Raw genomic sequence first — 24,640 nt, 5'->3', positions numbered from 1 at the left:
GAGCGGAGGAAGAATGAGGGGGAGGTGTACTATGATTAGTGAAGAAGGATCATGAAGAGGTGAGTTGTGGAGGACAGGGGATAGGTTAGACAGAAGAAAGGGAGACTTTCCTGAACAGGTGGATTTTAAGGGAACATTTGAAGTTTTGCAGGCTAGGAAAACGCCTAATAGAACGAAGGAGATCGTTCCAGACAAGGGGGGCAGCGCAGGAGAAAACAGATGACTGTAGAAGGTGAGAGGGAGTACGACTGGAGATGAGGTTGGAGACGTATGGAGCAGTGGAGTTGGAGAGGGCTTTATAGGTGAGGGTGAGGGGTTTGAACTGTATTCTGTAACAGAGGGGGAACCAGTGCAGTACTTGACAGAGAAGGGAGGCAGATGTAGCATGGCAAGAGAGGAAGATTAGTCTTCCTAAGTAGCGAGACGGGTGCACATTATTTTGGAGAATGTTGGTCCAATCACACAGAAACACTTCCTAAAGCTAGGTACACACTACACGGTTTTTGTCCAATAATCGGCTCAATCAGCCGACATACGACTGCTCGTTCAAAAGTCGGATCAGTGTGTGTAGTGACACGATGGTCGAAAGTCTGCCCAAATGGATGGTCGTACCGTTTAATATTTTCGTTCCAATCTCGTTTCCGCTGTGTAGTGTGTATAAACTTCCGACCGATCCACAACAGTGAGTACGAAATGACAGTCATTGCTCACGACAACATGGCTGTAAAAAGTTGCTAAAGGGAAGTCCGCTCTTCCCTTTATCTTCTAAAACAAGGCTAGTGTGTATGCAGTCCATGGACTGAGTGATCGACCATCAATCGCATGTAAAGTCGATCGGCATAAAAAGTTGGTGGGAAATTCTGTAGTGTGTACCCAGCTTAACCTTTATTGTATTACATTTACAGTACTGCAATCTGAAAGCCTTAAGCAAATTCGCCTCCCTCCATTGTTCGGACAGGACCCACTGTGCAATTCATTATGGGAGTCACATGAGGACTACAACAAAGCCAAAGCACAATTACATTGATCACTGTCCATTATTAAGTATATTTAATTAAGTGTTAGCATTAAAAAACATAGGATATGCAATGGAACTTCGGGAATACTCATTCACAAAGTTTGAATGTTCAAATGACATGTAAACTAGTTAATGTACTTCAAAGTGTCCTGTTTTTTAAGACTCTTCTCTGGGATTAATGCCTGAAAAGCCTTTTACACGTCAATAGGCCTGACAGGGAAAACAATTTTTCCATGCGAAGTCAGTAGAAATATTGCAATGTTTGTTGCTAGCAGATTGCTCTACCTGACTCTCCATCACTTTCAGTAGCTACACAAGGACATTTGCAGCAGCCCCGCCTCCCCATTGTACCACGTGACTACAGCAGTCACATGACCTGGTGATGTCAGAGGGTCCTCTCCATGAAGGGGATCTAGCGATTGCCAGTGATACCGGGATGTGGACTGTGACCACGTGACTACAGCAGTCACATGACCTGGTGATGTCAGAGGGTCTTCTCCATGAAGGGGATCTAGCGATTGCCGAGTGATACCGGGAGGTGGACTGTGACCACGTGACTACAGCAGTCACATGACCTGGTGATGTCAGAGGGTCCTCTCCATGAAGGGGATCTAGCCATTGCCGAGTAATACCGGGAGGGTTGCGACTAAATCCCCTTCAGCGTAGGTACCCGGTACCTACACTGCATGGGAAATAGCACACTCAGTGTGAGCCAGCTAAATCCCCTTCACCGAAGGTACCTTTTGGCCCCCTGCTGGCCGGGTCATGAACTCGAAGGGGATTTAGCCAGCTCAGTGTGAGCCAGCTAAATCCCCTTCACCGAAGGTACCTGGTACATACACTGCATGGGAAATAGCACACTCAGTGTGAGCCAGCTAAATCCCCTTCACTGAAGGTACCTTTTGGCCCCCTGCTGGCCGGGTCATGAATTGGAAGGGGATTTAGCCAGCTCACAGTGAAGTGTCTAAATCCCCTTCAGTGTAGGTACCTGGTACAATGACTGTATGGGAAATAGGATTTAGCCAGCTCTTAGCCACACTTATACTGTCTTATATTACTGAGGTTGTTTTTGGTGATGGTAGTATCAGTACTAAATAACAAGAAAATGGATAGTATAATATGTGCATTTTGTCTTGAATTTGTTTCCAGGTCACCTAAAAAAATAATAATATTTATTTAGCCATTTATTTTTTAAAGATAAAATGTACTTATTGGGCCAACCTTTTAAGAGTTAATTTCTCTTGTGGTTACTCATAAATGATCCATATTGATCTGTAGATATCTAAAAAAAAGATCATTTTAGAGTGAGAAATAGAGAAACTGAAGATACAGGGTCATAAATTGGAAGCAACAGCAAGAAATGCAAACTGAAAGGTCAACTCAAAGTAAAGGATAATGTGTAGATATTAGCCCATGAGAAAAGTTATTTGCAATTATTATTTTATGCTAGAACCTTAATGCACAGTAGCATGCATTAGATATATATGAAGAGCCCCCTCTCCCTCTCTATTCACAGAACTTGTTTTCATCAGCAGAAAATTATAGTTGTCAGTTCATTTCTATGGTGTTACTTAGTATTCTCTGGGGCAGGGCCATCTTTTCCATTGGGCACCATGGGCAGGTGCCCGGGGGCCCCATAGGCAAGTCTCTTAATAAAATAAATAATCCTGCAAAAGAAAAACTTCAAGGGTCACTGAGCGAGTACATTTAAAAAAAGCAGTGCATCGAGGCCCATATATATATATATATATATATATATATATATATATATATATATATATATATATATATATAGGGCCCCCGATGCACTGCTTTTCCCGGGGGCCCGTAATGTTGTTAAGATGGCCCTGCTCTGGGGAATATTCAATTCAGTCTGGAGCATGTAGATTTGCTTTCAGAAATTGACTATTATACTTGTATGCTTTGTAGTGGATAATTTAGGTTGTTTTAATCATACTTGCCCACTCTCCCGTATTGTCCGGGAGACTCCCTAATTCTGCATAGATCTCCTGCAGTACCTGGTTGGTTTTCCCGCATCCTGCCACTTCCCAGTTAAGTGGTCAGGATGGGGTCCTCCATGACGTGAGTCACAGCAAGCTGCGTAATGTAGGCTTTGCCACCTGGGTCATATTAACACGGATGCATAAATGTATAGTTAAGAGCGGTACTTACATTACACGATCCCCTCCCCTCCAAGAAATGTTCAGATTTTAGTGTTAACATTTTTAGTTAAATAAGTACTTGGATATACCCATGGTGTATATTTTACTCAAGGGGTACTTATGTGGCATTATTTAGCACAATGGGTCTGGTGACTCCCCAGTCATTGGCTCCAGTCCATGTACTAGGATATCTCTTCCCTATCCTAATCCTACTGGAACCATACTCAAGAAGGGCACTGGGAGTAGGTATGGCAATTATAACAAGAGCGCAGAATGTTGATCAATGCAAGTAAGGCAGACAAGAGGAGGAATCATTCTGAGGATGCCCTATCACAGTAAAATGTTATATATATATATATATATATATATATATATATATATATAAATCATTGGTCTGCTTGTCTGTCCAGTTATGCATTCAGACACCCCTGCACCGATTGGGATGAAACCAACACGAGATGGTCCAGTTGAATCCTGTCCAGGTGTTAGTGAGATTAGGGTCCCAGTAGAACCTCCCGTTGGTGTACGCTAGGCAGAACTTTGACCTGGCGAGCCTGTCCTGGTCCTTCCACTAGATGGATTTCAATGACATTTAATCTAAAAACAAAAATCACACTGGGCAGCCACCTAATGGGTGTGTTGGAAGACCTGCTAAGCTTCTAATTATTTTGAAAAGGTTGACAGTTACATCCAACTCATTGATAACTTAATAGCTTGAAGATTTAAACCCAGGCAACGGCAGGTACTTCAGCTAGTAATTAATAAAAAAGGATCTTTATTCTTAAGATTATTTGCATAATTGCCTTTCTTTCAATGCCACAGCTTTTGTCTCTCAGCACTTATTGTGGTGGGTACAGCGTGCACTGAAAATTAGAGTGCACTACATTTGTGCACCTCAAATTTAGATTCAGACACAAACCTAACTTAAAATTACCTGGACTGAATAAAGATGTAGGCACACTATACAATTAAACACCTGTGTGATTACGATGGATCAGTTGCAAATTGCATTACAAGTTACTTCTTGCTGCTGTAGGTGGAAAATTAAGTTTATTATGCGGGGACCCTTCTTATAATCAGATGTGGTGTAATAGACTTCGTGCTAGATGCATCTTTTTAAAAAAATTTGGACATATTTGAATATAACAATAATAATGTAATAATTGTCAGGCTAAAAGTAATGTCGGCATTCAATAAAAAAATCCTAATATGTGGAAGATGGTTCTCATAATATATTGGTAAATTATGTCATTACTTTTTTTCAAAAAGATAATTAAGAGAATAGATAGTATATTATTTGTTTTACAATCCTTGGTTCAGCAGGTATACTTTATGCATTTATCTAATATTTTGACATGCTTGTAGGACACACGAGGAAAGCGTGAAGGTCTCTTCCACACGGGTCACATATAGACATGTAAAAAATATCTAACATAAAATGGTAGAGGGGTTTGGGTCAAAACTTATCTTCCAGGTCTGGTGGCTTGTAAACAAAAGAAAATGTGCTACATATACAGCAGTGTGTATGTCCAAGTTGTGGCCAGTGTTCCTACGTGTGTAAGTTACTGGACATTATGAATTATTGTGCACCATTTTCACAGAGAGGCGCATGGTATCAGCACTAAATAGGTTATTATAAAAATTAGATCACAAACAGTGCAAGACAATGGGGTATATTTACTAAACTGCAGGTTTGATAAAGTGGAGATGTTGCCTATAGCAACCAATCATTTTCTAGCTGTTATTTTGTAGAATGCACTAAATAAATGATGTCTATAGCAACCAATTAGATTCTAGTTATCATTTTTTTGGTGCATTCTACATAATGACAGCTAGAAAATGATTGGTTGCTATAGACAACATCTCCACTCTTACAAAGCCGCAGTTTAATAAATATACCCCCATGAGTGTGCTGGTCCGGCCGGCTGCCTGGATCAGTCACCCCCTCCTGGGTCCTCCATTGCTGGGGGAGAACCTTGGTCGGCATAGCAATTACAGGTAAAGTACAGACTTGATATACTAAACATTGAGATGTTTTTGAGAAAGTTAAGCAACCAAAGCAACAATAAAGATGTAGTAATTTTAATGGTGAAATAAATAACTAGTTTATTACAACCTTACCTCTGAAATATACAAAAAAAGCTGCTTTCAGTATGTTTTGTTTACATCACATTATGTACTTCTTACTAAGTATTCAAATATACAGTATATTACAACGTTCAGCTGTCTGTAATATGTAACAGCACACACAAATGTCTGATAACGTCCATTTACAATATCAGGTAATATATCCCACTTGCTGGCCCTCATCGTAACAAGCTACAACATAACTATCACTCTTCGCGGTAATTTCATCAGGCATTATCAGGTGGATAATAACATGAAGTTCGAGAGTAGAAATAAAATAATAAACTGTCTCTATTAGGTTTCTTGCTTTCTCCTTCGTTAATATCGCTTGATGGACGGACACTTTAAAATGGGAATCCCATAACAGTCCGCTCCAGAACGTGTCCTTTTACCCTCTGGGAGTCACAAGCACTATTTGAACTCTTCCTTAAACAGATGAGTTTTCAGCAGGATCCTGCAGTTAGAGACGATACTTGACAGAGATATTCTGTTGAACATTTCCACGGGCAGCATTCAAGAAGGGTCATAGTCCTGAGAGCGGAGGTAACCTGGGAGAAGCAAATAAAAAAAGCGTCAGCGTAAGCAGAGGGTTGGTATGTACAGAGATTGTGATAATAGATATAAGTGGAAATGGATAGGACAGCACTAAATACTTTTGTAGTGACAAGATGATTTCAGTAAGACAACAGTAATTAATGACGGAGAGTATAGAGGTTATTTCTGCAGCGACTATTTGAATGGATTGTAGGAGACAAAGATATCATTACAGTAGTCTGGACAGTATGTAACAAAAATTGCTTTGTAGTATAAGAAAAAATGTTTTATTTCTGAAAGAGTAATCAGGGAAATAAAACACAGAATAAATAATAGGATTTTTATATATAGTCCCCTGGGAGACACTGCATGACTGGTCCTTACACTATACCCCAATGTTTCCCAGACACTTTAAGACATCCTAGAAGTTCACCGTAGCTCTACCCCCTCTATACTACTCTCCCCATAAGCCGGCGGTTCCCAAACTGTGCGCCGTGGTGCTGTCACTGGGGTGCCGCGGGCCAAGCATTGAAAAAAAGAAAGAACACAGAAACTTACCAATCTGTCGGGCGCCGGGACCCAGCAGACTCATCTCTCCCGCAGCTGTCACTGAATATCGACGTCAGTAACAAGCTGCTGCGGGAGAGAGGAGTCTGCTGGGTCCCGGCGCCCGACAGATTGGTAACTTTCTGTGTTCTTTCTTTTTATTCTATGGCTGGCGCGCGGCAGAGGAGTGAGAGGGAGCGTGACACCGGGGCACAGCAGGACAGACAGCGGGGCACAACAGGGCAGAGGAGGGTGACAGAGGGGCACAACAGGGCAGAGGAGGGTAACAGCGGACAGAGGAGTGCGACACAGTGTGACAGAGGGCAGAGGAGGGGGACATTGTGAGAGAGGGCAGAGGAGGGGTGACAGAGCAGAGGAGGGGGGACAGCGTGACAGAGGGCAGAGGGGTCAGTGTGAGAGAGGGCAGTGTGTCTTGATGCAGAGGGGGCAGTGTGTCTGGATGCAGAGGGGGCAGAGTGCCTGAGGGCAGAGTGTCTGGATGCAGAGGGGGCATTTTTGCATACAACTAAATAAGTATTTCTGTCCTGACCTAAATACTTATTACAATTTTTTGACCCAACTACTTCTAAAACAGGACTGCTCAATAATTATTTTGGAGGGGTCCCTTGAAAAAATTTGGAGACTCTAAGGGTGCCGCGAACTGCAAAAGTTTGGGAACCACTGCTATAGGCCTTCAATTTATGTTTAACCCTGAAGAGGAGTAGACAGGCTCAAACATTAGCGATCATGGGTGGGCAGAACACCATCATGCCAATTTCTTATTAGCAGACTTGGCGACTGGGCACCTAGCAGACAAGAGGAAAAAACAGGAGAGAAACCTGGGCACCTTAGCTTTTGGTACATTAACAGGAAGAAAAGCACTTTTTCCTCCTGTCACCCAACTAATAATATTGTCGAGCTACGGCCCAAACAGGACACCCACAGAAAACGCAAGTGACTCAAGAGTCTTCTTAGACTGCCTGTGAACCCCAGTACTGACTTTGGCCGGGTCCTGTGGAGGAATCCAGCATTGTGAGTGGGGGCATTAGAGTAAACACCACCTCGTTACCTCCATTCTTACGCTCAGAGCGTTAGACAATCATCCAAGCTGTGACATTAAAGTCGTAGACTTTGGAGACCACCCCAGTAATAAAATTCTAAACTAAAGGCCTAACAGAAGAGTGGTATACAGCAGGAGTAGTGTCAGTGAACTTCCAGAATGTTTTATATTGCCCTTTCGCCTGGTCCCTACCGTATCCTCCAATGGTTCCTGGTGTCCCGCAATGAATGCCTGAAAAATAGCCAAATTTAAAAGTTATGGATAAGTGAGAAAGCTTTAGTATGCCACCCAAAAAAGTGTGTAGAAAACTGGATGTATTGTTATTTTTGTGAGAGAATTGAGAAAAGTCTTATGTACAGTGTTGTGACAAAAGCAATTATACTCATGGCCTGTAATGAAAATATCATCTGAGTAAAATGTGGTTTTGTTTATTAAAGATTACTGCATCTAGTCACAACATCTATGGCAAGAACGGTCTCTGTATTATTATCTCACTTGCCGGTAAGGCTCTACTCCTCTTTCAAATAAAAAGTACCTTGTTTCATTCTGAAGTAAGAGGTGTCAGGTTTGAGGCAGCGGGGCATGCGAGGGAAAAGCTGGTGGGCGGCAGTGAGACACGATTGTGGGCAGCAGGCCTGTGAGGGAAAAGAGAATGAGCACATGTCATGGGGAATAGCAGATAAAAGATGGTGAGTGTTGTCAGGGTATTGTTGGTTGAGGAGGGGCTGTGTGGGGAAGAGGCTTCTCCCTCACATGCCCCTTCTGCCCACATGCCCCCCCCCCTCTGTGCCCTGCAGCTTCCATCACACATGCCCCGCTATGCCAAGAGAGAAAGACACACACACACTACCATGTGACCCCTATGTCAAACAGCTTCCACCACACATACCCCCTGTGCCAGCCCTGCATCCACCACACATGCCCCCTGTGCCAGCCCTGCTTCCACCACACATGCCCCCTGTGCCAGCCCTGCTTCCACCACACATGCCCCGTGTGCCAGTCCTGCATCCACCTCACATGCCCTGTGTGCCAGTCCTGCATCCACTACACATGCCCCGTGTGCCAGTCCTGCATCCACCACACATGCCCTGTGTGCCAGTCCTGCATCCACCGCACATGCCCCCTGTGCCAGTCCTGCATCCACCTCACATGCCCCCTGTGCCAGCCCTGCATCCACCTCACATGCCCTGTGTGCCAGTCCTGCATCCACTACACATGCCGTGTGCCAGTCCTGCATCCACCTCACATGCCCTGTGTGCCAGTCCTGCATCCACTACACATGCCCCGTGTGCCAGTCCTGCATCCACCACACATGCCCCGTGTGCCAGTCCTGCATCCACCTCACATGCCCTGTGTGCCAGTCCTGCATCCACTACACATGCCCCGTGTGCCAGTCCTGCATCCACTACACATGCCCCGTGTGCCAGTCCTGCATCCACTACACATGCCCCGTGTGCCAGTCCTGCATCCACCACACATGTCCCCTGTGCCAGTCCTGCAGCCACCTCACATGCCGTGTGCCAGTCCTGCATCCACCACACATGCCCCGTGTGCCAGCCCTGCATCCACCACACATGCCCCGTGTGCCAGTCCTGCATCCACTACACATGCCCCCTGTGCCAGTCCTGCATCCACCACACATGCCCCCTGTGCCAGTCCTGCATCCACCACACATGCCCCGTGTGCCAGTCCTGCATCCACCTCACATGCCCTGTGTGCCAGTCCTGCATCCACTACACATGCCCCGTGTGCCAGTCCTGCATCCACTACACATGCCCCGTGTGCCAGTCCTGCATCCACTACACATGCCCCGTGTGCCAGTCCTGCATCCACCACACATGTCCCCTGTGCCAGTCCTGCAGCCACCTCACATGCCGTGTGCCAGTCCTGCATCCACCACACATGCCCCGTGTGCCAGCCCTGCATCCACCACACATGCCCCGTGTGCCAGTCCTGCATCCACTACACATGCCCCCTGTGCCAGTCCTGCATCCACCACACATGCCCCCTGTGCCAGTCCTGCATCCACCGCACATGCCCCCTGTGCCAGTCCTGCGTCCACCTCACATGCCCCCTGTGCCAGCCCTGCGTCCACCTCACATGCCCCATGTGCCAGTCCTGCATCCACCTCACATGCCCCGTGTGCCAGTCCTGCATCCACCTCACATGCCCCCTGTGCCAGCCCTGCATCCACCTCACATGCCCCCTGTGCCAGCCCTGCATCCACCTCACATGCCCCCTGTGCCAGCCCTGCACCCACCACACATGCCCCCTGTGCCAGTCCTGCGTCCACCTCACATGCCCCGTGTGCCAGTCCTGCATCCACCTCACATGCCCCCTGTGCCAGCCCTGCATCCACCTCACATGCCCCCTGTGCCAGCCCTGCATCCACCTCACATCATACTTACCTACTTTCTTCAGCTCCCTTCCGGGAGCCAGCCAGTGGAGGGGGGCGTGAAGGGGCGGGGTGGCCGAAATCGCGTCATTTCGGCCCCGCCCCCTGTGACGTCATGACGCAAATTGCGTCATTTGACAGCGGGGGCGGGGCCAAACGCCGCGATTCACCGGGAATCGCGGCGTTTGGGATCTAATTCTGCCCACTTCACTAGGAAGTGGGGCACTTCCTAGTGAAGTGGGCAGAATTCGGGAGATTGCCACACTCGCCCGGGAGTCCGGGAGACTCTCACAAAATGCGGGAGTCTCCCGGACATTCCGGGAGAGTTGGCAAGTATGCCTCACATGCCCCCTGTGCCAGCCCTGCACCCACCACACATGCCCCCTGTGCCAGTCCTGCGTCTACCTCACATGCCCCCTGTGCCAGTCCTGCATCCACCACACATGCCCCTCACACACTAGCACCCCTTCTACTTACCTTTTTTTACAGGAATGCAGCCAAGATCGGAAAGAAATGATGGCGCTCCTGCACCGACTACCATTCACTTTCAGCAGCCCGCCTAACACTTTGCACCATGTGACCGCTGCGATCACATGACCCTGCGACGTCATATTGACGTGCCAGGGTACCTAGACCGAAGGGGATTTAGCCGCTACCATACCGGGAGGTGGACTGTGCGGGGAGAATGCCTCGCTATGCGCAGCTGGTCATGGGGCCGGCGGGCAGTGGGAAGGTGAGCCGCCACGGAGCCTGTCACGTAGCGATCAGAGAGGCCGCACGTTGCTGAGTGTTCTGGCTGTGGATTCTAATAGTGCCACCTGGTGTGGAACTATAAGTCACAGCATGACTGTCCTGCAGGAAAATGTAGTTTTAGACTGAACAATTTATGTAAGGTTCATTATCGAAAAGCTAGGATCTTATTTGTAAAACAAACATATGAGTGTCATTTTATATGTCAGTCACATTTTGTGATGCCTTTTATATGTTAGATTTGAAACTGGAATAATCTGACTCTAAACTACACGATTACTAACCTATATATTTGTGTTGGTTGTATAAAACCTTCCTGCTTTGTTACTGTGTCTTACTTACCCTCTGATAGGTGTTTTGTTTTGTTCCAGAGCACGTACTGTTCTACAATGGTTCAGCACTGTGCGGCCCTGAATAGGTCAGTGCAAGTAGTAAATCTGGACCCAGCAGCAGAATATTTTGATTATCCAGTCATGGCCGGTAAATTGATATTCTATTTATTTGGGGGCAACAAAGGCATTCTTACATTGTAAAGTTTTGTGTTTGGGTTTTTTGTTGTGTTTTTTTTGTACCAAAATGTATATTAAAAAGCTGCTTTGAAGTAAGCACAGCTTATGAGTGTAAAGAGGTGCTACACTTTTTTTCTTTTTCACAATGGCCCACTGACTGGAGTATGAGTTGCAAGCTTGTTTCCAAAAATGTTGTTAAAGTGATTGAAAACTGCTTTGGATGCTTTGAAATGGAAGATTAGAAGCAGTTCTTGAACACTGAAGTTGCAGCAGGAAGGACAGTGTCACAAAGGTGATAAGTTCCAATGATACAAACTTTGAGTTTGGTTTTTGCACTGCCATATCTACAGAATACAGTACAAAGGTACATGATTTTCAGTTGTAACACTTGCACCAGCCAAAGTCAGATGAAAGTGCCGATTACTAGTGATGATGGCTGTATGCATGTTATTACATGTGTTTGCAGTCAGGAGCAACTGTAAAAATACACCGTAGACATTAAAACATCCTATGTATTTTATAGGGGGGACTTTATATATTTTAATGTTCTGTGATTAATGACTATTAACAGGTAACAACTTGATATTCCACATATGTATTGAACATATCCTGCAGTGTCTTGTCTGTTAGAGTAGAGCAGATGTATACCCATTTTCATCATATCTTCATATCAACTCCTTGTTCAGTACGGATGTGCCTATACCAGATGTATGTGTGGTTTTGTTTTGTTTTGTTTTTTTAAATGCACATACTTTACCTTTGTTTTATCTTTGGTAATGAATCATGTTAAAATACATTTTTGGGTAATCGACCTTCCAAATAAGTGATGCATCATTTGGCCCAAATAAGTGATTTCCCATATTATCTAATAGTGTAATTCTATAGGGACAGTGTAATTTCTAAAGGTGTCTTTACCCTATGATGCAGCAAGCAATCTGTAATAAACTTATTTTAGGAAACCAGTTTTTTTTACAGTCCAGGCACTTGTCCACCCTTATACTGTTTCAGATATCCGGGAGCTGATTGAAGTAAATGATGTGATGGAAGACAGTTCCCTACGATTTGGACCTAATGGAGGCCTTGTGTATTGTATGGAATATTTTGCCAATAACTTTGATTGGCTGGAGAGCTGCCTGGGGCACACAGAGGATGATTACATACTGTTTGACTGTCCTGGTGAGTAGGCAGATTTTGATAGTTCTCTACTGCTAATGTTAACTTAATTACACCAGCATAGAAGCAAATTGTAAACTATACCAGTACTGCTCGGATTGCACAGTGAAAAGCATTTCCTCCAAGTACGTTACGCTCTGATACATATTTTAAAAGTAAAAATTAACAATATGACATTAGTAGGAAAAATGCATTAAAAAATACTGCTTTCTCTCTTTGTAATATCTAGTGTAACATTTACCTGTTGAGATTGTAATTCTAAGGCCCATGAAGGAGTCTTTACTTAGGTCCGTCAGGTGTTGATGTCACATTAGGTGTCGTGACTGAGTGCATCCTAAGGAGGAGAGCAAAGGTGACTGGTGTCTACCTCATTCAAGGTGGAGGAGGCAGAAGAATAAGTGTCTGCTTTATAATTACACTTTAATTATATTTTTAAAGCCTTCCAAATAAAGCCTGCCTGGGCTGAGGGACACTCCAATAGAATATGGACTATAATCTTTCCCACTGCGGTGTCTCGGGGTATAACACATATTTATCAAGTCTATTACCTATTACAATGTAGATGATTGATTTGCAACAGGTGCACCACCAGTCGACTGGTCGAGCCTCCGACTGCGGCTCTCTGCTCTTTTCAGCTTTATGCTCCCTGCTCTGACTGCCATTGTCTGAGTTGCGGTGAAGCTGAGCATCTCATACACAGCATGATCGGAAAAACCATTTCCGCATCATGTGACAGGACATATAAGTGATACCGGAGGAGGTAGTGCAGTCAGCAGCACGTGATCTTCTTTCCTGGGAAAGATTTTGATTCCTGACTGAGCAGGTAAACTAGCTTTTTTTGGTGGGGTGGTATTAATTAGCGGCCCTTGGGTGACAACTGGTACTCCCAGTGAGGGCTTGGTGGGGGGGTTCCAAGTGGCATGTGAGGAAGTCTTATATGGCTGTAGATGTGGGCCTTGAAGTGTGTCCGGTAGATGCTTGGCCATAAGGTGGACACACAGTTATTAAGCACCCACCACAGTGTCTGAATATTTCTACTTTCAATGACCATTTAGATTAGTCTGTTTACTGTGCTACATGGACCGTTGGTGTAAATTATTTTTTTTTTAAATGATTCATTAAAATGTATTTTAACCCCTTATGTACACTGTTAGTGTCGCTGATTACATTTGTTAATATTATCCAGACTTCCAGTACACTCTTGGTCAAGTGGTGTGGCCTATATGTGCGGATTCTTTAGTCCTATGGGTGACTATTTTCTGTTTAGTGACACTTCTTGTTTCGGGAGCACCCTAGACACCCTGTTTGGCTGTTGCAGAATTGATTCTTATAATCTACTATGTCAAAAAGTGGACCTACCTGTTAGTAGTTTCCTACAATTCTGGACACAAATGAAAGTCACATACTAATTAGAAAATATAGTTCAACTTTACAATATACAAATACTAGTCCAATTTTGCTGAACAAATTGTTTCAATGTACCTAGGTCAAATTGAACTATACACTCACTTGCCAGTTATGAAGTACTTGGTGGAGCAGCTTCAGCAGTGGGAGTTCAGAGTCTGTGGGGTCTTCCTGGTTGATTCTCAGTTTATGGTGGAATCTTTCAAGGTAGGTTTTGAAGCCAGACATGTTGTACAATGCATAATTCTTTAATCAGAGAATACAGGGCAAAGTGTCTTATTTCTGTTCAGAAAAGCTATTGTGTTTGTGACTTTGTCTCAATCTGCTTTATTCAGTTCAGACTGTGTGTTACTTGTGGTAGCTTGACTGTTTCTATAAAGTCATTTTGTTACTGTGTCAAAATTGCAGGATAAATTATTTTTAAGAAATGTGCAATGGGTGCATTTTGTTTGATGAAAACATTGGTAAAATGGTAGTAAAGGGAAAGCCATAAAAAATGTTTTAAAGCTGCAGTACATGGTACCTTTTTAAAACCTCCTCTCTGGTAGATCCCGGAGGGGGGAGGTCATGTGACAAGTGCAGGAGGGAGCACGTCCCTTATGAAGTGGCGAAACTCACGGCATTGCATAGCGGGGGCAGGGCTTTATACTGCAACGGCTACATTAAGCCCCGCCTCCACCAAGACCGAGGAGGATGCCTACTCCTCCTGGAAACTCCATGAGAGTAGGCAAGTATGAGGTAGGGTGAAATTACACCAATGGCCTTATCTGAGCCCTGGGGACTGCTCCATGCAGCCTTTTTCCCAGAGGCTCCGAAAAACAATGCAGACTAATAATAAGCAATTGGAGATGGCAGCTGCTTATTGATATTCCTGCTTACACATCCCTCTGTAGACCTTTTTAAATGGTGAGACGATGAGATTTGTAAAGTCCTGCACTATAGAAATAGAGGAGTCCTGGGAGAAACTGTTCCAGCATGTAATTTCCGGGGATCCAGTAAGGGAAATCTGAGTGTCTGGGAATGTTTTATTTCCTCTTAAATTGCATAGTTTGGCACTGCCAAATACATATGAATGTTACTGGGGCTGTGGTTCTGGCACTGGTTATACTCCAATGCTGCTGGTCATATCCTCTGCAAAATTATGTGCTTTGACCTTTATAACCCAAGTGGTAAAATCAACATTGGAGTTTATGGGGACACATGTTCTTCCCTCTGATGAGTGCACTAACAGTCTCAGACACAACTGCAATATAGATTTTGGGATCCGTTTGGGTTCCTAGTGTCCGGACAGGAAGTCCTCTTCCCTTTTTTTTTTTTTTTTTTTTTTTTTTTTCTTATTAATCTTAAGAAAAAAAAAAAGTACAATATTGTATAACCTTAAAATGAAATACTATTTTAAGCCAACCGGGTGGCGTTAAGAAGTAGCCTGGTGGGGGCAGTGTAACACTTTGCAAAGATAATATTGAAAAATTATGGAGGTTATTGTCCACACCCGCCAGGACTGGTCAATCTGGTAGACGATGGCGTAACACACACTGCTGGCTGTAGTGCTCACATGCTGCCTGTTGTACTAGGAGAAACAATGGTTTATTCTATTATAATAGAAAAAGGGAGAACACTGCTGTCTACTCTTTGGTGACTGTTAATAGGTGTCCATTTCTTCTTCAGTTTATTTCTGGTGTCATGGCTGCCCTGAGTGCTATGATTTCTTTGGAGATTCCACAGTGCAACATCATGACCAAGATGGATTTATTGAGCAAGAAAGCTAAAAAAGAAATTGAAAGGTTAGCTGTAAAACTGTATCACGTGTTCTAACCTGTGCACATAATAACAGTTTGAGGACTTATTTTTCTTCTCTAACCATTCTGCTTTGTTCATTTACAGATTTTTAGACCCAGATATGTATTCCATGATTGAGGATTCATCTAGCAGGCTACAAAGTAAAAAGTTCAAGAAGTTGACAAAAGCCATTTGTGGTTTGGTAAGTTAGGTAGTGGTATATTTTTATTTTCTTGTCTACTAGACTAATGGGAATATGGCATGTTTACATATTATATTTTATGAACACATATATGTATATATTTTTTATATTCTTTCCCACTGTGTTAATAGAACAACATGCATTCTGTATTGCATGTTTTACATTTTTTTGCTGCTACATAACAATGACTTAATGCTCTAGGAATGATATTTATGTGCCTAGATTTATTTAAGAGATGAAAGCACCTGTACCTATTTAATGAATGTTCTCACTATAGTTGGTATATTATTGTGTATTTTAACTTTTGGTTGTTGTCCTATTTCCACCTACCAACTCCACCTTACTTTTAAGTCACTATTCATATTGCACAATAGAACATAAGTGATGACTGGAGTTATGTGTTTTCTAAAAGTATTCCTTGTGTAGCTAGAAGTTTAGAAGTGGCACTTAGCTAATAATCACTTGTATGCAAGCGTTCTTCTCAGATCTGGGAAACAAATTTGATGAGAAGTTTCTGTTTTTAGAACAGTATCTCCAGAGTGTGGCGTTGGGTGCAGCCATTGTTATTTAAGACTGAACGCTGTTTGTACACTGCAATAGCACTGGAATGCTATCCATTGTTACAGAAAATCCCAAGGTGTCTTCTGCTATAAAAAACCCAAACAAGATAAAACCTGTTTCTGACCATTCTGTGATCTATGCAACACAAACACTTGGAAATGGCCCTGGTCACAGAGGTGTAAAATTAAACCTCCTGTCTTAATGGGGATAAAGAAAGATTTTGTGGCTGGTTATCAGCAGTGCCGAGCTTAATATTTGTGGTGAGAAAACACCTTGCAACATACAGCTTCCAAAAATGTCCTTGTTACTGAATAAAATGGCATTTACTTTGCCAGCACCCAAATCCTACATGTAATGTTCGTGTTACAGCCATATACAGCTTTAGGCCCTGAACACTGGAGATTAATTGCATAGAAAACACAGCACAAGTCTACATACATTTTTATTATATTTATTTTTTTTCCCTCCAATTTTATTGGTGACCCTTTTCCTTAGACTTTCTGTCAAGAAAAACCCTAACTACAGTGCTTAACCACTGCCCCATTATGCTATATTGACTGTAGGTAGAGATTTTCATTGAGACACGACTAAGTGCAGAATTGCACAATCAAACACTATGGTCATACTACGCCGCAATTAACAATCGTCTGTGGAGCCAAAAAACCATGGTGACCCATATTAAAACTTTCCAATGCAATTTAGCCCCTATTTCTGAATACTGACTCCTCATATTCTCATGTTTTGTTTGTATATGTTAGATTGATGATTACAGTATGGTCCGGTTCTTGCCTTTTGACCGCTCGGATGAAGAATGTATAAACATTGTACTGCAACACATAGATTTCTCCATCCAGTATGGGGAAGACCTGGAGTTCAAAGAACCAAAGGTGAGTTCATGGTCTTTAGAAACCCATAATACTACTGTAGCCAGACATCATTTTAAATGTCACAGCACTCATAGGGTCTGACTTCAGACAGCAAAAAGTCACACAAACGCCCACTAAATCCTGAAATGTAACCAAAGCAGTGAAGAAAGTGGTAACAGGCGGAGAGATGAATCCGCATTTATTCAATAAGAGATGACTAGCTACTGCACCCGCACCCGCAATAAATAGGCTTCTAACAGGTGTATATGTGTACTCGTGCTGGTCTGCATCAGCCGCATTTGTGTGACCACGCCTGTAGAGTACTTGGTCTACATTAGACCGTCCACTGCCAGTCATAAGGAAGCACAGATGTCACATATGCATTGCGCTCTCTGTGTGGGTATGTGTACTGCAGTATGGCGTATTTTACACTATGCAAAGAGACATCTGTCCCACTCTACATCAGCCCAGTAGTGTATTATAGTGACATGACTTTCTCCACTACAGCTGTGAAGCAAGCACAAGTGCTTTAGTTGGCATTTAGTTCCTACTGTCCTTTTCATGGTCTCACAGATGCTAGACGATTTGGCATTAGAAAAACAAAGCAAATTGTATACTTTTCATTGCTGAAGAAATACATATATAATGCAAGCTTTTGGGACCTAAAGGTTCATTCTTGTACAACAAAATTATTCAAACAGTTTAAATAAAATAACTCATCCCTGCTGAAATTTATCTATTATGAAAAATAAAGATCTAAAGGTTATGGAATAAGTTTGTATCATTACAGCAACATGTATGTCCATTATAAGCAGCCAGTTAAAAGGGGAGCATTTGGTGAAATGTATTGCCTCACCTTTATCTTAAATGTGACAGTTGATCTGCTAACTCTGTTGATCCACGGTCCGTCTTCCCTTCAAAACTAGGTGTTGACCTGAAAGGTAAATTAGCCATCCCAGTTTAGAGCTTGAGCTGAGAACATTTTTGGGGGTTAATACATTATTTTTATTTTCCTCCGAACATGTAGCCAGAGCAAGCATTTTGTTGAAAACTGCTTTGTTTGCTCTGACCACAGTGCACAATTGGGTACAGATAAATTAGAAGGGAAATCAGATGCTTGCTTTCTGCAGTACGAAAAATTAGTTTGAAACCTGTTGCTATGGGTAACACACTTTTTTTTTTTTTTTTTTTTTTTTTTTTTGTCTTGCACCAGTTAATAAACTCTGAGTGATTCTTTACATTGGGTATAGGACCATTATTTTATTAACAGTTTTTTTGTTTGCCAACTAACCTTCCAGTTTGTCTTTGCAATGTGGGAGGAAACCTAGGCAAACATGGGGAGAACATACAAACTCCATACAGATAGGGCCCTGGTCATAAACAACCCATGACCCACTGCTTGAGGCAGCAATGCTAACCAATACCACAGTGCTGCCCAAACACACTTTTAAATAGGTACTTATAGTGGCACATGCTTTGTATGAGACAGCGGAAAAGCACCAAAGTTGTGGCGATGTGCCTTTTATAAGACATGAATTCATGCTTATAACATTATTTTATGCACGTTAGTTCACATTTTTGAATTCCGCTTTGTTATACACTTCACTGTTCTTTGAAACATTACTTAATGAAGAATCGAACAAACAATTTTAGAGTTCAAATTAATAGAACAAACAATAGTAAGCTAGATATACATAAGTACAAATAGACTGGCATGGCAGATTTTGAAGAAACATAGACCCATATAAAAATATATACTTTATGTTACAGGAAAATGAAGAGGACATATCCCAGAACTTTGATGAATTCTTCCAGGACCGAGCAGATGAGCAATGATGGTGACATTCATCATGTGTGTTTGGAAAAGCATTTTGAACAGATGGTTACGTTTTTATACAATATAATAGCTTTACTATATCAAGGAGAATATTTATTGTAGGGTTTACCTTTGTCTTGCACCTACAGCATTGAGATCACAGTGCCATGTACAAACTGGTATATGTTGGGCCTATGAATAGACCTGTGGATTAACAGTGTATTGTAGAAATCTTTAACCTCCAACATAGAGGTTAAAGTGAGCTGACATACAGAGTATCCTATGCTGTCTTGCAGCTGACAGAAGTCAGTACAAGGAAAGAAATGTCACTCTGGTTTATATAATGTTTATATATACAAGTCCTGTGACAGAAGTCAGTAAAGTGCAATTCACATCTATATTTCTTGTTATTTATATGTTGCTTTTCTCTTTTCAATTATTTGACAAATCTCATGTCTGATGTGTTCTCTGTTTTGCATCTCTTATGCAAATACACTGTGACTTGGCACATATAGGGACTATCGGATACAAAAGCCAACTAAAATAATGTATGGATTAAATTTGGGTAGAAAGAAAAAGATATTTAATTTGAAAATACTACAACGATGTTTGTGTAATGTTTAATACGATCAGCATTTTATACTTTACAAATGAACCTACTTCAGACCTGGGAAATTTGACGTCATTAGGGACACACATTCAGGGAAAAGAGGAAATCTGAGAGGTCTTTTACTTATTTAAGTATCTTGTATTTACAGTATGTTTTCATATGTTTATATTCGGTTGCAGTGTACGGAATGCTTCTGTAAAATACCATACTTCCCTTTATGTAGAAAGCTGCACAGAATTGACAGTCCTTTGTGATGCTCTCCGTGGCCTCCATCCAATTATTCTGTGCTACAGCAAAGATGGCTAAAGTGCATTTAATATTGTAATAAAAAATATTTTTTCTACTACGTTCATGTGGGTTGATTTTTCTTGTTTGTATATTTGTTTTTATAACATTGTATAAGAAAGATAAATGCTGTAAATTGGTAGATATCACATATTGCAGTAGTTCCCAAACTTTTTCAGTTTGCGGCACCCTTAGAGTCTCCATAATTTTTTCAAGGCACCCCTCCAAAATAATTACCGAGCAGTTTTATAAGTACTTGGGTCAAAATAACGTAATAAGTATTTAGATCAGGACAGAAATGCTTTGTAAGTTGTTTGCAAAAATAATACACACCAATCCAAGGGAAAATAATATTTTTATGTATTTTTTTCAATTGTATTTCTGTCAAAGAATAATTTACAGCTCATATTAAGAGGAATAAGATCAAACAAAATAAAACATGTACAAAAATCATCACACTGTGCCCATTCATCATCACTCTGCCCCCTCCTTCATTCTTTTGCCCCTCCATTGCTGTTTCCTATCACAATTTCTCATCCATTTTCTTTACTTGCCATACTTGGCCTTCTTTCTTCTATTTCTTCTGTCTTCTCACCAATCCGGTGGTGCCCAGGACCCAGCATCATCCTCTCTCCTGCTGCTTCTCACTGAATATGTCGGACGTGATGACATCACGCCCGATATTCAGTGAGAAGGGAGAAGGATGCTGGGCCGGATTGGTAATTGGTAATTTTTTTTGTTTTTGTTTTCCTGCCCATGGCACCTGAGGGAGCCGTGGCGCACACTTTGGGAACCGCTGGCATATTTTATTTTCAGCAATAGAACAGCTTTGACTCCAGAAATCCAGTCCATTGTCTCCTGGTATTCTGTAAGATAGCTGCAGTTCTCAAATCAGTGGCTTGCAATTTATTTGACACTTATAAGATTTGATTCAGTAGATGCCCATCCAGTGTAAAGCAAATATCAAATAGGATGATTTGCAATAAGTTTATTAAGTTCTGCTGACTTATAGTTGCCAACATTTGGCTGGGTGTAATTTACCATTAAAACATGTTCTAAATGGTTTCTGAGATAGCATTTGTAGCCGATTTTATGCAGATATAATTGAATTTTCTATTTGTATGAAATTAAATATTAATATTTTGGCATGTTCCCACAGTAACCAGTTCTGACTGTGAATCCTACACTACATTGCTTTATCCCAGTTCTCCTTCACACTAAGCACTAGCAGGTTCCTATTTTGAAAAGTATTGTTGGTGTAGTTTTATGTGGGCAACAGAAATCTACACTTCTAAATGTTCCCAGGTTCTCTCAGAAAGCAGAGTGAAGATGTCAGCAAGTATGCACTGTGTGTCAGTAAGAGGCAGCAGCTATCTTAGATATTCAGCACGGAGATGATGATGATGGTGTCTTTTCTAAGTATTATACTTGTGAAAAAAGTATTTAGTGAGGTAGGAGGGAGTGCTGATTTGTGTTCCCAAAAGACATGTGTTAAATTGTTTAATATATTTGCATGGTGCTGGCATGTCAAAAATAAACACTTACAAACTACAGCCTATTTGGTCCATCTGGTGGTAAGATCATCATCATTTATTTATATAGCGCCACTAATTCCGCAGCGCTGTACAGAGAACTCATTCACATCAGTCCCTGCCCCATTGGCGCTTACAGTCTAAATTCCCTAATATAGACACACACAGACAGACAGAGAGGGAGAGACTAGGGTAAATTTTGATAGCAGCCAATTAACCTACCAGTATGTTTGTTTGTTTGTTTTTTGGAGTGTGGGAGGAAACCGGAGCACCCGGAGGAAACCCACGCAAACACGGGGAGAACATACAAACTCCACACAGATAAGGCCATGGTCGGGAGTCGAACTCATGACCCCAGTGCTGTGAGGCAGGAGTGCTAGAGGTGGAATAATGATAGGACAGCTTTCCTGTTGGGGGCTAATACACCCACTACAATATTAAAAGGTGTATGCATATAAAGCCAAACTTTTTTCATTCACTCACAAATCTGTTTTTCTTGAATAATAGCAAACACTGTACGTCACATCAGAATGTATCTCAGTGACTGGAGACTGTAGATCTAAGTTTGCAGCAGTCATATAGCAGCACAGAGGAGTTAATCTCTGTCATAGCTGTGCACATACTTGCCTACTCTCCCTGAATGTCTCGGAGACTTACAAATTTTGGGTAGTTCTCACGTATCCCAGGGAAAGCAGACATTTCTCCCAGATCTTGCCCGCTTCCAAGTGAAGTGGGTGGGACGGGGGCCTCAATGATGTGATTTGCAGCATTTTGTGTCATTTTGGCCCAGTGGCACGATGATGGGGCCAAAGTGACAGGATGTGTTACACCACACTCCCTGCACTTCCTCCGTGACCTCCCCTCAGAAGTTGGTAAGTATGAATATCAGCAGCATCATTTATTTATATAGCACCAGCAAATTCTGTAGCGCTTTACATTTGGTGACAGACACTGTAGTAAAACAATACTAGGTAATACAGACAAAGAGGCAACTTCTAGAGCTTACAATCTATGGGACAATGGGAGTTGGATAATTGAGGTTAAACCTACATATTGCATTTCGGTCCAACCAGAGTGCAAAGGTAAGAAGTGATTTCTATGCTATATAATCCAGTCACACAGCAATGTTTAGTGGGGTCAGAGGGCTGTTGTCTTGTGTAAAAGGTGGTAATAGGGTAACCTAGTGAGGTTAAAATGGTGGTTGAGGAATATTATAGACTTTACAAAGAAATATAGTACAGTACACACCGTATATTGCATTTTGTACAGTAGAACCTCCTGTTTCACTAAATAACACCACATAAAGGATTAAAACTTAGCAGCGCCTGACATGAGCGGGAATGGGAAAATGACTTGGGTCCTCCCCCAGACGACCTATGCTGGGAGGAGGTCAGGGAGGGGATTGCCAAGAGCTCGCTCTCCACACTAATTAAGGAAACTGCCTATAAAGTGTACTATAGGTGGTACTATACTCCTGATAAGTTGTCTCGAATGTTTCCTACGGCCACTCCGAGCTGCTGGCGGGAATGTGGCCAGAGAGGTACGATGCTACATATATGGTGGACCTGCCCTCGCATAGTTCCTTTCTAGGACATGGTTCTTACACTCATAAACTCTGTATCAGAACAACAGATAAGTAAGGCTCCCTGGTCATTCCTTCTCTCTCGCCCTATACGTGATGAGAGCGCGCCTTCTAACAAGCTTATCTCCCACATTCTGGCAGCCGCTAAATCCCTAATAGCAAAGCACTAGAAAGACCCTAGTGCTCCCTCTATGCAGGAGTTACGGTCATACATAAGACCTCTCGCAAGCATGGAGAGTATAACGTGCTACCTCCATGACAAATTATATAACTTCGATAAGGTGTGGGCCCCGTGGTACTTTCTAGAAAGCCGTAGCTGCCTATCCAATACGGCTCCTCCTCCTGCAGATGGAACATAGCTTTTGGGCCGCCTCTGGCTGGATATGGTGCACGGCTGGTGAGTAATGTCTGTATGCCACTGCTCTTTCGGGCAGTCATTGTAACTGTGTGTCAAAGCCTTTCCTAGCAATGTTCCAAGTTTGCGTGCCTATTTATTTATTAGCAATATTGTTGATAATATTTGTGCCTTTCTACCCCCCCTCCCTCCCTTCCCTTCTCACCCTCCCCACCGATATAAAAGTATAAAACTCAGAGGATACACCTTGAATATTAAGATTTTTCTTGTCAAAAATGTTGTCTGTACTGTTCCTGTTGTCTCCTCTTTAAATAAAAAGTTAAAAAAAACCAAAACTTAGCAGCGCCAAAATTCTATTTCTTTGTATATTTTGTTTCAAGAGGGAGGACAACCCCTGTCTTTTTGGGTTCTAGGCAGCAGCTCAACTTAGATTGCCAACTCCAGAGCGCCCCTCTTTTTTTGTATATCAATCCCCACATATATTATAGACTTGCCTGAAAAGGTGGGTTTCCAGAACGCTAAAAGGTTTGTTGGCCAGAGGAAAGTTTTATTGTGCGAAGGAGGGAATTCCACAGGGTGCAGCTCGAAAAAGTCTTGTAAATGGGAATGAAAGCATGTAATGAGAGACGCAGGTCTTGTGCAGAACGAAGTTCTCAAGTTGGGAGATATTTTGAGACAACAGAGGAGATATATGTTGGTGAAATTTTGTTGATGGCCTTGTAGGTCAGCAGAAGTATTTTATAATGGATTCTGCAAAAAAACCAGGCAAGCAATGTAGGGATTGACAGGGTGGCTCAGCAGAGGAAGAACAATTTGCAAGGAAACCACTGCATTCAAAACAGATTGTAGGGATGAAAGTGATTTGGGGAGGACCAGTAATGTGGGGGATGATGAGTGCATGCATTAGTTTTTGCAGTGTTTTGTGTAGCATGTGTTTTCTAGATTTTTTTTTTAAATGAATACAACATGATTTAAATATAGTCAAAGTGGGGAACAAGGAATAGTTCTGAGTCAAGGATCACACCTAGGCAGCGAGCTTGCTGCTTGGGATTTATGGTTATGTTGTCAACGGCAATAGAAATGTCAGTCAGGAAGCTTCTGTTTTTGGGTGGGAATATTATTAGTTTTCCTAGAGAAGTGGTGTAGATCGAGAACAGCAGAGGACCTAGGACTGAGCCTTGTGGGACTCCTTCTGATAAAGGAAGCGAAGCAGAGGTGGATCCAGAGAAATTAACACTGGAAAAGCGCTTAGAAAGGTAGGATGAGAACCAGGATAGGACAGTGTCTTGAAGACCTACAGCAGTGGTGGCCAACCTGCGGCTCTTTGAGCTTTAAAATGTGACTCCTGGCTTCAAGCATCAACCAGGTATGGCA

At 42.5% G+C, this 24,640-nt stretch overlaps 1 protein-coding gene and 1 long non-coding RNA gene across 3 annotated transcripts; one reads left to right on the top strand and one right to left on the bottom strand.

The window, feature by feature from the left end:
* The first annotated feature begins 1,421 nt into the window (after positions 1-1,421).
* On the top strand, positions 1,422-19,858 carry GPN3 (GPN-loop GTPase 3). 2 transcript variants are annotated; one of them, XM_075178393.1, is made up of 9 exons: positions 1,422-1,556; positions 10,510-10,575; positions 10,945-11,072; positions 12,110-12,277; positions 13,761-13,885; positions 15,347-15,462; positions 15,563-15,659; positions 16,979-17,107; positions 18,857-19,858. In XM_075178393.1, exons 2-9 carry the CDS (start codon positions 10,538-10,540, stop codon positions 18,920-18,922), a joined length of 867 nt encoding a protein of 288 aa, XP_075034494.1. In that variant the 5' UTR covers positions 1,422-1,556; positions 10,510-10,537; the 3' UTR covers positions 18,923-19,858. The 2 variants fall into 2 exon arrangements, with proteins under 2 accessions (XP_075034494.1, XP_075034501.1); XM_075178400.1 differs by having other exon boundaries at positions 1,426-1,556; positions 10,964-11,072.
* On the bottom strand, positions 5,261-10,513 carry LOC142095462 (uncharacterized). The gene is made up of 3 exons (XR_012677780.1): positions 10,320-10,513; positions 7,983-8,082; positions 5,261-5,855 (listed from the first exon to the last, which is right to left on the bottom strand). It is a non-coding gene; the product is annotated as an uncharacterized LOC142095462 (long non-coding RNA).
* Positions 19,859-24,640: the final 4,782 nt, after the last annotated feature.

The sequence above is a fragment of the Mixophyes fleayi genome, chromosome 1 (genome assembly GCF_038048845.1).
Source record: "Mixophyes fleayi isolate aMixFle1 chromosome 1, aMixFle1.hap1, whole genome shotgun sequence".
Taxonomy (NCBI): Eukaryota; Metazoa; Chordata; class Amphibia; order Anura; family Limnodynastidae; genus Mixophyes; species Mixophyes fleayi.
This window is presented reverse-complemented; position numbering and strand designations above follow the sequence as displayed.